This window comes from Brassica oleracea, chromosome C7 (assembly GCF_000695525.1).
Source record: "Brassica oleracea var. oleracea cultivar TO1000 chromosome C7, BOL, whole genome shotgun sequence".
Lineage (NCBI taxonomy): Eukaryota > Viridiplantae > Streptophyta > Magnoliopsida > Brassicales > Brassicaceae > Brassica > Brassica oleracea.
Window position 1 is genome coordinate 42293281 of NC_027754.1, and position 15186 is coordinate 42308466.

At 36.4% G+C, this 15186-nt stretch overlaps 1 protein-coding gene, 1 non-coding gene and 1 pseudogene across 2 annotated transcripts; 1 reads left to right on the forward strand and 2 right to left on the reverse strand.

Moving 5' to 3' along the window:
• The first annotated feature begins 3448 nt into the window (after nucleotides 1-3448).
• LOC106301424 lies at nucleotides 3449-6074 on the forward strand. The gene is made up of 5 exons (XM_013737816.1): nucleotides 3449-3964; nucleotides 4566-5018; nucleotides 5119-5422; nucleotides 5511-5636; nucleotides 5739-6074. The coding sequence occupies exons 1-5, from the start codon at nucleotides 3536-3538 to the stop codon at nucleotides 5750-5752; spliced, it is 1326 nt and encodes a 441-aa protein (XP_013593270.1). The 5' UTR covers nucleotides 3449-3535; the 3' UTR covers nucleotides 5753-6074.
• Nucleotides 4422-4507, reverse strand: TRNAY-GUA. Its single transcript is given in 2 exon segments — nucleotides 4422-4457; nucleotides 4471-4507. It is a non-coding gene; the product is annotated as a tRNA-Tyr (tRNA).
• On the reverse strand, nucleotides 5951-11943 carry LOC106301425 (annotated as a pseudogene).
• Between the last annotated feature and the right edge of the window lie 3243 nt (nucleotides 11944-15186).

Genomic DNA, 15186 nt, shown 5'->3' on the forward strand with positions numbered 1-15186 from the left:
AGATTCACCGAGTGGAAGATAAAAGATATTCATTGAATGAGGAAACATGGAAGGGTGGGTAATTAAGAAGGTTGTCAATGGCAACATTGAATGTATCCCTTAATGGTCCGGTTTCCCTTTGCCGTCGAGAAGGAATACAGACAAATCGACACAAATGACAGCTCTTACCAAAGATTGACCGTAAAATTCGTTTCTCATAACCTATCGAAACTTCATTGTCGGTTTAACAAATCAGAGTTTGAAGAATATCATGAACCTTAAAAATAGATGATTGCAAGATTGTCAATATTGGGCTTCGACAATGTTTTCAGTTTCGGCTCAACTCTATAACAAAACTGAAAAGCAGCATCCCACTCTATAAATGAAACGCAGAGTATTAATAGAAGGGACACGTGTCGGCTTCTCAGGACTCGACTTTGTGACATGGATGCTGAGGTGGCGCAACAGGAAGGATGCAAACATTTTTTTTATATACATAGATATACTCCATCAGATTTCAAAGTTTCAAACGCAATTAAAGAAATCATTAATCGGACAAAGATAATTATATTCAAAACCTAACGCTAAAATCTGAAATAATGGCGGATGATTACAAATTTAATAGCAACCCGACCGATGACGTCTCGATGCCGTTTCATATATACAGACTATACAGTATATGAATTGATGGTTTAAAAAAAGTTCATTTTCTGGCGGAATAAATCATTTGAAAAAAGAAAAAGAAAAAGGAAAAAATAGAAGTAAATCATATAAAGAGGGGGCATGATTCAAAGCTTTTCCCACGTGAGATGTCACCATATACGACGTCGTATTCGCTCTACGCTTTCCCCCAACAAAAACCAATAAAAGTTAAGAGAGAGAAATGGTAACGCTAATACCAAAGAGCTTTTTGAGGGAATGATACATTCAATGATTTTGTATATTTGGATAATATACTACTACTATTCTTCAACATAAAGTAAATACAATTAATCTATTTTGCTTCTTGATTTAGTTTGTAATGTTTTTCTTGATGTGCAGTCTACAATACCTTCACAATGAGCTTCCTCAGGAACAACACATCCTGACTCTTCACTACAATCTTCGTCTTCTATAATGGAATGTGGTGGATAACGGAGACTTCCTAAAGTCTGACAAGCTCTCATTGTTTTGCAGTGTTCTGCTTCATCATCTCTTATGTTCACAAACACATCGTATTAATTCTCTGCCTCCAACATAATCACAACACCAACGTTATAGAATCTTAAAAAGCAACACTAAAGCAAGTCAAAAAAATGTGGATTTGACCAATACATATAGTTACCTATAACTGGCCTTCCGAGTGTTGGGAGCACTGGATGTTTGGAATTCATATGGGGGCAAAAGAGAGCCACTTTGAGAGACTCCTACTTGTCAAAGGAACAAAGACTTGAGAATTCAAAGAACATTGATAAAACCAAAGAAGGATGAACTTACCAAACAAGTACAAGTCACTTCCAGTGTAGTACTTAACTGCTATATCAGGTGCAGGCGAATTCTTCAGCTCCTCTGTTCAAAAAAAAGAAAACAATCCAAAGTGTAAAAATCACTGAAGTATGTTGTGTGATTTTGGAAAAAGATGGATCAAATGAGTATTGACAATGATAAAATCAAATAGAATTACGGTCGGAGAATTTGCCCATTGACGTCGACGCGTCCAATAAATTACGGTCGGAGAATTTGCCAACCAAATAGGATCCGACTATGTCAAATGATCCGACCCGGTTTATGTTCTGGGCATATAATAACTTATGGGCTGTGTGACCCAAAGGTCGAGACACGTCATAACCAAAGTAACTAGCATTTCCAACTACCCGCTACCCACGGATCATCGATGGATCTATTTTAAATATTTGCAATAGGAGTTCAGTGCAGATTGATTATTTTATTTTCATATGAAGAATGAGTTGCGGATCATCGCAACGAATATATCCACAAATTTTATAAAATTGAATAATTATCTAAATAACTAGTAGAAATATTAGATAATATATATTAATTAATAAATTTAATTTTGGATAATATATATATAACTATATTATTTTAAAATAAAATTCTAATTAAATATATATAATTTATTATTATAATTGTATTTTTCAGCCAAGAAAAATCTTTATATTTAAACATAATAGTTTACATATTTTTACCAGTTATACGAATCAAATTTTTTGATAGAATTACGTAAATCCGCAAAACGGTTTAGTCTGTTTCATGTTTTTAAATTTTAAATAAAAATAATAATAAGCTTTCATAAAATCACTAAATAAATATTTATATTCGTTGGATTTGTAACATAACTTTGTGTATATTATCTATAAAACAAATATACAAACTTTAGGGTCAACGAACATATCATGGCTGATTTGGTTTTAGCTGGACGATTGTTTAGGCTATAGTTCAGCTCAATTTTTTATTATTACAAACTGGCTTTTGTTTATTTATTGAGGTTGGATATGAATTATGCCACCAAACAGTATTATGTCGTTGTTCTTCTTAACACATTTCAACTCTCACAATACTAAATGTCGTATGGAAAAAACAAGCCAGTGGCATCCTTAATACTACGCTATAAGTTGTTTGCAAGAGTAATGAGGAACTGAAACCACAAACGGCTGGCCTGCCAAGGTAAGACACCTCTAGGAATTATTAAGAACAAAGAACCTTGCATAGGTTCAGTCACGGTAAAATGTGTCAAGTATCTGAGGGTCAAGCTTGATGATCCATGACTCCAGAGCTAATCAAAGAACTCATTTTTGGCTCTTCAATTGGTTCTAACTGTACCAGGAAAAGGTCTCGGCGTTAAAAAACTGGTCCACCACAACTTTCTTTTCATATTTGGCTCTTCAATTCGTTGCTTGAACTCAACTCGATGAATGTCCCTGAACCTTTCAAAGACAACAATAAGTAAAAAAAACACTTCAGCCCATACTGTTTTTAGCCAGACAATTGAGAAACATTCAAGTCTAAGTTAAGTTCATCTCAAATAAATTTAATTAAAAACTGACGGATCTTCAAAATTGAAAATTAATATCTCATGTCTCTTTTTTCGGTTAACTTATACTTTTGACAATTTTTTTTTTTTTTTTTTTACCAATTCAGCTGGAAACTAGTCACCAACTGAAAAGTCATACAGAGTCAAATCCAGACAGTAAACACCTAATAAATAAATTGTTACCTCATTTTATTATTGTCACCATAACGACCATTATACACAACTTCACTCCACTAAACCCTTATTAATCATTATTTTAAATATCAAACCGAAGTTAAAAAGAAAATAACACCCTTTCCAACAACTATCAGCCAAAAATAATGAAACCACATAATATCTGAAAATTAATAAAATAAATATAACTCATATGTTAATACATGTGTTTTAAATTTAAAAATGTATATATAAACACTTGTAGTATTTAAACATACCACAGGTGACTTACAAAACCAGAAAACGTGTTCTGCCTTTTTTCCCCTCTCACTTTGATTTGACCCTAAGAAAAATCTCTGAAAGTACCCTTCCATGGAGAACGGATCATCGGTTCAAGGATCTCGGGAGCTTCTACTCCCGGTGGAGTCGCGACAAAGCGCGATCGCGATCAACAACAAACCGCCGGAGTTTCCAGCGTCACGGTTCACCTTCCTGAGCATCGTGCTCTGGTTCGACCAGTCGAGCCGCGGCACAGCTCTGATCTCGTGGTCCGTTTTCTTCCTTCTAGTCGTCGGCGCTCCGTTGATCTCCCACTTCGTCCTGGTCTGCTCCGACTGCGATTTCCACCACCGACGACCGTACGACGCCGTGGTACAGCTGTCGCTTTCGCTTTTCGCGGGAATCTCGTTCGTTAGTCTCTCCTATTGGTCGAGGAAGTTCGGTATGCGGAAGTTTCTGTTTCTTGATAAGCTGTGGGATGTTAGCGACAAGGTTAGGATCGAATACGAAGCCGAGATTCAGGTTCGAACCTCCTCTTCCCCTGCGTTTTATTAGTTATTTTTTAAACCGGTCAAACATTGTTCTTGAATTGATATTTTTGCAAGAAACCGAGAAGCTTTACCAAATGATGTATTTATTAGTTTTTTTTTTAATTTCCACTCTCATTTTTTAAATTGTAGATCATAGTAAACGCAACGACAATCATTCACTAACATTTTTAAAAATAAACATATTACTATTTAAAAATGTTAGATTAATTATATTTAAATCATTCAATATGTGAATCTTTTGGTATTTTTCTTTAAAAAAACGTGAAATAATTGAAAACAATCAATAAAATATCTGAATAAAAGTCATTGACCAGGAAAGAGTCTTTATATTTGTCGCAGAACAATTCCCTTTTTAATTTCTGGCCGACAATTTCCCTTTTTGTACGGCTTTAGAAAACAAAATAATTTTGAAATAAGTAAAAATATATTCCGACCTGCCGGAATCGAACCAGCGACCTAAAGATTTGCTGTCACAGACTACAGTCTTCCGCTCTACCAACTGAGCTAAGGTCGGATGTTGTTTAGTTCATGATTCGCTAGTTAATTGTTTTCTACCTTTCTTCGTGATACAGCGATCAACGAAACGCCTAATGATCTTCGTCCTCCCATCACTAACACTCGAAGCCATCTACAGAATCTGGTGGTACATCTCCGGCTCTAACCAGATCCCTTACTTCATCAACCCTGTTCTAAGCAACGTCCTCGCATGCACTCTCCAGCTCTCTTCTTGGCTCTACCGTAACGCCATCTTCATCACCGTCTGCATCCTCTACCAAATCACGTGTCATCTCCAGACTCTTCGTCTCAATGACTTCGCACGCTGCTTCTCCTCTGAGATCGCTGACGTTGGCGTAGCTCTCGCCGAGCATCAAAAGATCCGTCGTAACTTGAGGATCGTTAGTCATCGTTTCAGGAGATTCATTCTCTCGTCTTTGGTTCTTGTTACCGGTACTCAGTTCATGGCGTTGCTTACCACCACGAGGGCTAGTGTTGCAGTTAATATCTACGAAGTTGGCGAGCTTGCGGTATGAGTTTCTTTAAGTACATTACAAGATGGTTTATATTTGTTAGATTAAATTTTACTATTACTAACCAATGTGTGTTTTGTGTATGTTTTTATTACAGTTATGTTCGTTGTGTTTGGTTACAGGAGTATTCATATGTTTGAGAAGTGCAACGAAGATAACTCACAAAGCTCAATCTGTAACCAGCCTTGCAGCTAAATGGAACGTGTGCGCCACGGTAGATTCGTTCGGTCATCTTGATTGCGAAACTCCTACAGGTTCAATGGTTGAGTCCCAAAATACTCCATTGCATCTTGATACAACATCTGATGACGAGGAAGGAGAAGGAGACGATGATCTTGCTAATACCAAGATTCATCCCAGCTACGCCAATACCATTTCTTATCAAAAACGTCAAGCCCTAGGTAAGAACCATATATTTCTATGCATTAATTAGATATAAACATGTAAAGATTAAGAATATTTATACTTATTGATTGTTATGTATTGCAGTGACATATCTAGAGAACAACAAAGCTGGGATCACAGTGTATGGATTCCTTGTGGATAGATCATGGTTACATACGATTTTCGGCGTTGAACTTGCTCTTCTTCTATGGTTACTCAATAAAACAGTCGGTATGTTGGCTTAATAACCGGTCTGTTTCTTATGTTATAAACAGAGTCTTGATCTCTTGTCAATTTGTAACTCTTTTTTTCTTGTCTTTGGTTTCTTGACAGTGAACCTACCATGAATAACACTATAAATATATGATTGAATGGTTTTTGGCATGATGTTTTCTCTCTCGAAGATGTGACGGAGAGCGTTAGAGCTTTATTATGGTGGTGCATGGCGATAAATCTCTCTTCCTCCTGTTTTACATGTAAGGAGATATATGACAAACTATTCATAGATGCAACTTACGTGATTATATGATATATCCATCTATTTGTTTTTTTTTTGTCTGATTCGTTTTGAGTTGAAGTAAATACATGTATCGACTTAAGTGTTAATAACTCCAATGTGTATGCTTTGTAGTGTAGAATGATGAATAAAAAATCGCAATATGTTTTTGATGTCGACTGCTCAATTTGTAGTCAGAAAATGATATTTGTAGTTTTGTACAGCAGTCGTAAAAGATCATTACTCATAAGTAGTAAATGAGATCCGCAAAAGTCATAGGGTTGCAAAAGGAAACGAAGTACTAAAGATGGATGGTGTGACATAGGGATTGGAACCTCATGAGTTGGTCTCGAACCACATTCACCACTGGCAGCTTCTCAACGCAGCTTACAGTTATCTGCTCATGCAAGACAATAAAAATAGAAAAATGATTTAGGCACAACAACAATCTTAGGGTTCATCAAAGAAAATCAACAGTTATTATTTGTGATATTTAGATGGTGACTCACCTGAACACAAGGCAAGAATGGTATATCTTAGTTGAACTTCAAAGCCGGACGAGCCAAGCTAATCTTAAACGACAGCTTTGAAACGTTTTGGAAACTCTCGTCAGATAATATCACCTGCACAAAATAATCATTCATTACGTTTCTGACTTATTAGCGCAGGCGTGCAAGGAGTTGTTAATGAGGATGATGATGATGACTTACTGCATGAGATGGCATCAACCTAGACGGAAGCAAAGATGAACCAATTGTATCCTTAATGTATTGTTCCTGCCCACACAAAAAAAAAAAAATAGATCAACGGTAAGACATTCTCTGCTGACACGAATATGGGTTGGTTTTCAAAAGGAAATCCACACATCGGATTAGATAGAAGCTTTTCAAGTCAACAAGAGAGATACAAACCTGAGAGCTCAGAACTTGTTGCAAAGCAGATTCATCCTTGTCCAATGATTCAATGTACACTTCCACAACGTCTGTTGGTTCCAGACCTGACTTCTTCCTTAGTTTTTGGACCCTATTGACAATCTATATACAACATACATGGAAAGGAACAGCTCATAAGCACAGCATCTGAAAATTGATTAGATACAGAAAAAGAAAAGGGAACACGTCACATCCCATCGATTGGGATATTACGGAATTGTTATCTAGTTTACCTCACGAGCAACACCTGCTTCATACAGCGAATCATCTGGTCGTAGATCCAAAAGCACCAAAACATCACCTGCACCATTAACGAAATCAAAATGTTACAATGTTATATCATTAACAGTAGAGATTAAAGTATTAAACAAAAAATAGACAAGGTAATCCCGTACCATCTCCATTTGCATCAATCTCCGTATCTTTCAAACCATCCGGACGTTTGAAAACCCTGACAATCTGAACAACACATGAAACAAAAAAGTGTCAGCATATTCTTCATTCTAAGAGAAAAGCATAGGATGAGATCAGATACCTTGATATTTGTTAGCTCCAATGTGTGTCCAGCAATTGTAAGTTTTCTGGCCTCCTCGAATCTTAAGATATCTTGCTGAGACATTTCTTTAACTTCTTTTGCAACAAGCCTCATTGACTTCCCAAGCCGCTTTCCCAATACACTATGGAGCAATATGAATAAATCAAAATTGCTTTCTACATTGAGCACAAAAGGTTCAAAAGCAGGAAGAAAAACTTTGACCAAACCTGAAATCTGGTTCTGCTTTTAGAGACGCATACTTCAGAGTATCATTGCATGGCACAAGAGATCTTACATTAAGTTCTTCCAAGACATACTGCAAAAACAGGAAAAATCAAAATGGATTGTTTTGCTGATTACATTAACAACCGCAAAAAATTACTTGTACATATTTTATATATGCAATGATATAAATTTATTAAAAAAAAAAAAAACTTCAAGAAGATACACCACAGACCTCTCTTAGTTTTCCAGTTATGTCATCCAAGAATTCTGCATCTGGATGAACCACAGTGATTTCCCTGATACAACAAGGATAAGCATGTGTTACCTTTTTTTCAGCATAGGCTAACCAAACAGATGCTGCAAACCAAAATAGTGATAAAGTTCAACACTCACATTAGAGGAGTTTTCAAGGGTAGCTTGTGACGCTCACGAATGTTCCGAGCAAGATCAATGACTGTCATCATCCTTGTAACACTTTGCTCAATCCTCCTCTCCACTCTCTGGTTAAACAATACAAATAAGCAAAAAAGTCAGACAATTCATATGTTATCCTTTGGATACAGAGATATGGACTTCACTACTACCGTTCCATCCGCTTCCGGAAAACTGCAGTAATGAATGCTTTCCTCAGAACCTTCACGTGCTTTCCGCAGATTCTGGTATAACGTCTCAGTGAAGAAAGGTGTAAAAGGGGTCATCGCTTTGCAAGATGTGAGGAGCACCTGAAAATCCAGACCAATTATTTAATTAGTCATTACACAAATAATGTTCAAACAATAGGTCAGCATAGTATTCCCACAACTATTTACTATATATACATACATACATTGTATAGAGTTGAAAGAGCAATGTGACAATCATCTTCTCCTGTACGGCCTTTTAACCTCTTGCGGTTGAATCTAACATATATGTTAGTGAGATTGTCAAGGAACTTCAAAAGATAAGGAACAACCTGAAGAAAGAAAAGAAAAAGAAGATGTGATAACTTGTTTTCTAGTATAGACACCACCTCATGTTGAAAAAGACATGTAAGTAGCTTACGGTATAAAGCCGATAAGCATCCATCTCCTAGGCGGACAAAACAAACAAGACTCTGGGTAGCTGAGTGAATCCACTGATCGAGAACGTTTGATGACCGTAAAGTAGCTAGATCAGTAGGAACAAATGGTCCAGAACCCTCAACCTCAAGCCTCTTTGCATTCTGAACAAGGAATCTGTATGCATTGTACCATGGAAGAAATACATCTTTGACCTAGTGATCCCCACCATACAGAGACCAAAACAGTTCAGACAAACAATGGATTGGATCTCTACTCAAATATGCAGAGCAACGACCAAGATTACTCACAACACCAAGTACTCCTTCCTTTCTGAAGCGTAGTGGCTCAGCGCGTACGACCGGAGAGTTTATGAGGTACAATCGCACAGCATCCTGTCAGCGTTCACAACGTAAAGTTACTAATTAATGACGCCAAGATTTTCCATAAAGAAGATATATAAGTTTAAAAAAGGCATATTACAGGGAAAACTCACAGCTCCATACTCATCTATGACTTCCAGAGGAGGCGGATAATTCTTTTCACTCTTGCTCATCTTTTTTCCGTCCTCAGCAAGCACAAGGCCATTGCAAATCAGATTTCGAAATGCTGGCTTTCCAAATAGTGCAGTCGATAGCACCATAAGAGTATAAAACCTGTATATGCCAAACCAGCAGTTAAGATGTTATTGACTGTCTACAAAGCAGAAAAAACAATATTGGTTGTTCTTTTCAATACACTTCTAAAATCACGGTTTCTTTATACTAATAATAATAACACCTTCCATTAGCCTCGACTCATTACTTTATTTAAGTAGAGTAATTGAGGATAGTTAAGAGATGATTTTACATATGCAAGTTTCACATACCAGGGAAGTTCTTCTCGAAAAGCTCCTTGTTTTCAAAAGGATAATGGATGTATGCGTAAGGCATTGACCCACTCTCAAACCAACAATCAAAAACCTGAAAAAAGGTAATAATAATAATAAGCATAAGTACTGTGAGATAACCCCAGGATTATAAGATAAAAATGAAAGAGAGCAGGGGGGGGATCCATCTTACGTCTTCTACACGGCGGAGCACACCAAACTCAGGCCCACGACTAGATGGGATTGTAATTTGATCAATATGGTGACGATGTAGATCAAAGACCTGCTTCATCAGAAAGGCAAAATGAGACAAGTAGTTGCAGGAGAAAGATATGACAAACAAAACAAAACAAAAGAAGAGTGACCTTGACACCGGAGAGCTTCTCAAGCTTGTCGACAGAATCCATGACAACAACTTCCTCACCATCATCACTGATCCATATAGGTAGAGGCGTGCCCCAAAATCTACTTCGGCTAATGCACCAATCCCTTGCGTTTTCAAGCCAATTGTGAAAGCATTTATCCTGAGTTGGGCAGGGCAGGTCAATCAAGAACTGCTAAACTTGTAATGTATATTATAGAGAGTATTGATCCTTCGTCCACTGACCTTCACATGACTAGGAACCCAGTGCGTCTCTTTGGTGTTTTCTAACAGCTGTTCCTTCAGCTGCTCATCCACCCGCATAAACCTGACAGGTCAAACACAAACAAACTTCAGCATCCAAACCACGCGTAAGAATCAAACAACCATAAAGATCTGATGTTCACTACTTATTGAAATAAATACAATATGGAAATCAAGATATCCTAAATAGTTTGGCGATTAACTGCCAAAAAAATACAGAATAGTCGAAATAAAAAAAAAAAAAATTATGATCATCTCTTAAGCAAACACAATATGCAACAACCAAGACCTTAGCTTTTAAGCTCATACGAAGCAAGAAGCATACCAACTGGGAAGGGCTCTATTTAGGAGAGGAGTGTCTGATCGAGGGCAAAATGGATATTCGTGAGTAAAGCTCCCAGTTTTAACAAGTCTGCCTTTGGCCTGAGATAACAAGAAATATATTATTCAACAGTTAATTAATAATCCAATGGTCCAAATGCACATCAATACTCACCTTCACGGCTTCAATGATGTCCTTGTCTGCATCTTTGACATACCGGCCAAAGAAATGTGTAATCCTCTCAGTAAACAACCCATCTTCATCAACAGCCACAACTAGACCCTCACCCTGAAATAGAACATTTACCATTATGAGAGCTCAGAAGAGTAGAGACAAAAGCATGGGTCCTTGAACAAGAGAGAAAGAAACTACAACTTTGCTAGCCATGCATGTCCGACGTGATAAGGAGAATGTAGTTGAAACCTCCTAACCTGTTCAATGATCTTGTTCTCAAGACAAACACGGCCGGTAATCGTCTTCACCAAAGGCAGGAGCACAGTGGACGATGCCAGTACCACTGTCATCAGTGACATAATCATCTGCTACTACTCGAAAGGCCTCACTTGAGAAATCACTAAAGTAGTCAAACAAAGGTTCGTACTTCTTCCCAACCAGGGAAGCTCCATCAAATTTCTCCAGAACTTGATAAGAATCAGCCGCCGCACTGTCACCACCTTTGGCTTTCTTGGTATCAGCAGCAGCATTAGCAAAGCTGGGAAGAGCTGAGAGGCGAGGTTCAGCAACCACGTAGACTCTCCCATTGTGCTTGTTACGAACCTTGAGATAAACAAACTCGGGATTGACACACAAAGCAAGATTGCAAGGAAGAGTCCACGGAGTAGTAGTCCACGCCACGAAAGCAGCATTATCTTGATCCCCAATAACTGGGAACGTCACCATAGCCTCAGGATCCGAAACGTTCTTGTAGGTCCCTTTTGCTTCTGAGTTAGACAAGGGCGTCTTTAGTCCAGTACTATAAGGCATAACCTTGAAGCCTTTGTAGACAAGATTCTTATCAAAAAGCTGAGCAAAAACCCACCAAACACTCTCCATAAACGCCAGATCCATCGTCTTATAATCGTTCTTGAAATCAATCCAACGACCACTCCTAGTGATCACCTTCTCCCACTCCTCCACGTAAAGATCCACAACGCTCCTACACTCTTCGTTATAGTTATCAATCCCCATCTCAAGCACTTGGGATTTCAACTTGATACCAAACTTCTTATCAATCAAATTCTCGATGGGGAGGCCGTGACAGTCCCACCCGAAGCGACGCGTGACGTGGTGCCCGGTCATGGTCTGGTACCGCGTCACGATGTCCTTGATGGTGCCGGCGAGGATGTGGCCGTAGTGAGGGAGGCCGGTGGCGAAAGGAGGACCGTCGTAGAAGACGTACTCGGGGAAATGCTCAGTTCGTTTGAGCTGCGTCTTGAAGGCATCGATCTGAGTCCTCCCGAGGAAATGAGAAATCCTTCCCTTCGACTACTTCTTCCATATGGCTGGCTGCTGCGGCGGCAGAGAGCAAAACTCACGATTTCGCTGTAGAAACGGAGAGAAAATACGGTTTTTCTTAGCGGAGGCAACAAATCTGATTTGGCTGACTTGTCTTAATATATATATAGCTTGGGCTTTACGTGTTTTCCTGTTTCCGTTTTTGGCAATATAGTTCCCTAACCAATATGCTCTTTTCAAAGATTAGAGTCTATGTAGGAAAAAAACTCCTAAGAAAATTTAAATCTATCTTTATTAAAATAAGAAAAATTAGATAAATATCTTATGTATTTAAAAATGTCACTAAACAATTTATAAAAAGTAAAAACTAACATCCGGACATACGCGCAGATCAAGTTTTAATTTTTATATTCCATAAAATGTCACTACTGCTTAATAAAAAGTTAAAACTATATTAAATTAATTGTGCAAACAATATTATAGTATTATTTATGTTTTCAAACAATACAATAATTAATCTTGTGTCCAAACAAAAAACATTAGATTCTATTTTTTTAACAACTTTTACTAATCTTTAAAAAAAAACACTCATATAACTTATGCAAAAAAACAAGTATAACTATTATTTTTAGATACTACAAAATCATTTCATAAATAAAAAACGTACATTCTCTAAAACTTAAATAAGCCTTCATATATATTAAATTAAATATTTTCTAGAAATAAAATGTTAGAGTTAATAAATTGACATCAAATAAATATAACTGTTATTTTTTAGATACTACAAAATAATTTCATAAATTAATAAAAATACTTACATTCGCTAAAACTTAAATAAGCTTTCATATTAAATTAAATATTTTCTAGAAATCAACTGTTAGAGTTAATAAATTGACATCAAACAATCAAATAAGTATAACTGTTATTTTTTAGATACTACAAAATAATTTCATAAATACAAAAATTACATTCTCTAAAACTTAAATAGCTTTAATATTAAATTAAATATTTTCTACAAATAAAATGTTAGAGTCAATAAATTGACATCGAATAAAATTTCTAACTCACAAGTCTAAATAAAATGCTACGTCAAAACGATGTTGCAACATTTCTGGCTCACAATGTACTTTTTTTTTGTAAAGGCACTTGTTGCTGAGATGGCACCGGACACAAGAGTGAACGCGTTAGCTCTTGTGTATGCATTTCACAGAGAAGAGGCAATGAGGAGACAACTCTCCTCAATAGGATTTAATTTCTCATATTTAAAAAATAACACTATTATGGAGGAAAACATACAAAGATGATGGTTATTTTAAAATAAGGGTATGAGTACATTGTTGACATTCACACAGTAGAAGACAAAGAAATTGTGCACACAAACTGACTTATCAGAGTTTAAATAACTTCATTCATTAACTTAATAGTCTCATTTCCGTATTCAATTTGGGTCTTGCTTTCTCACAAAACTTGATATGGAGCTTGCACATGGACAATCTGGGAAGCATTAGTAGATCACTGGTGATCCTAGCCTTTTCCTTGTCGGTTATTGCATAAACACTAACTTTGACAAGCTCAAGACATGTGAGTTTCTCTAGGAAAAGCTTCATTTTCTCAAGTTCTCCAACTTCTCCTCCATACTCAGTTATCTTCAGTACTTTCACAGGTGAAAATTCATACTCTCGTTCAGCATTATCAGCTTGCACCCTGAAACAAGGTTAGAGATTTAGAGCTTGTCCCATTAAAGTAATTTTCAAGGGTGTGGTTTTTGGTAATTACATTGATGACAAGAGTCTATAAATTTGGAGACTTGTTTAAAAGTAGTGGTAGAAACTCTCAGTCGTAGCTTGGGAAATCAATTGTAATAATTAAGCGGGACAGGCTGATGAACACTGGAACTGCTTCACATCAAGAATAAAATGCCTGGCAAAAGAAAAAAAAATTCTAATCATCACCAGCGTCTTCATCCGGTGATGTTGAAAAGGATAATTGCACAAAAAATGCATGGTAAAATTTTTTTTATTGGACTTACGAAATGTAGCGTGCTTGGGATAACAAATTGTGTGTTAATTAAGAAAGCATACATTAAACTAGGTTCGACTTAATTTCAGAACATTTTAGCAAACAAACAGACATTAAATTAGGTTCGATTTAATTTCAAAACACTTAAACAAGCAAATATTATCATAAGATTTGAGTTTATGAAAGGAACATTGGGTTAAAAACTTACTACTCCGTTAATCATAATGGTTTAAAACAGGAAAAACAAGAAAGAGATCAATATCTCCTCCCAAAATCTTCTACCATCTCTTATTTCTTTAGATATTTGTGTTCCTCCTTCCTAGCTCACCAGCTTTCTTTATATGTAGGGATTTGACATATTAACTTTCTCGCCACCTTCTTCATCAGTAGTCTTGTCATCTTCCACATCAAGAGACTCATCAGTAGACTTATTTCCATTGTCGCCTAAGAAAAGATAAACATAGTGGAGTCAACCTCAAACACATACACAATTTTAATATAGACAAAAGTTAGAGAACGAAATTATTGTCTGACCTTTCTTCATCGCTCTGGGAAGATTGTCTAGTATGCTTGAAGCATCTTTTTATAGCCTCTTCTTCAACCTTGCAACATTTTGTCATCCTACTCCTGAGCCTGTTCAAGGGTAAACTGTCTCTCCACTGGACATAGAGTTATGTAAAGATATGTTCATTTAATTACTTATTTGTACTTCTATTTTAATAGTATACGTTTAAAATATTATGAAATTCAATCATCTACTAAGAAATTGAATTTATTGTTACTCGTCCATACATATGTGAACATAGGCAAGTAGAATGAAGTAGATATTAGCATTGATTATTTTATTTATGTTTTGGTTAATGTACCAAGCGTCTTACTATATAAAGGGCATATGGCATATCTCTCTCTCACACACACAAACACAAACACAACCAAAACAACCTTTTTAAAAAAGAGTTTTTGAGAAGTATACTTCAAAGAAGACCGCCTGTGAGTGTGACGATTATATGATCATGAATTTTGTATTTTTAATTACGTTAAATAAATTCCACTTACAAAAACATCACACAAAAAGTAGAAAATATTATTTGATGGATGTCCATTTGCCCGACATGCATTGTATATCAATAATTAATTCGACCGAACATTAGCAAATACTAGAGATTTGTTTTGTTTAGTTCGAGGAAAAAAAACGATTTCTGTTAGAAGGTTTCTAGCTGCTTCTCATTCTCTCACACTCGCTATGCATTATGTCCCATATCATGTT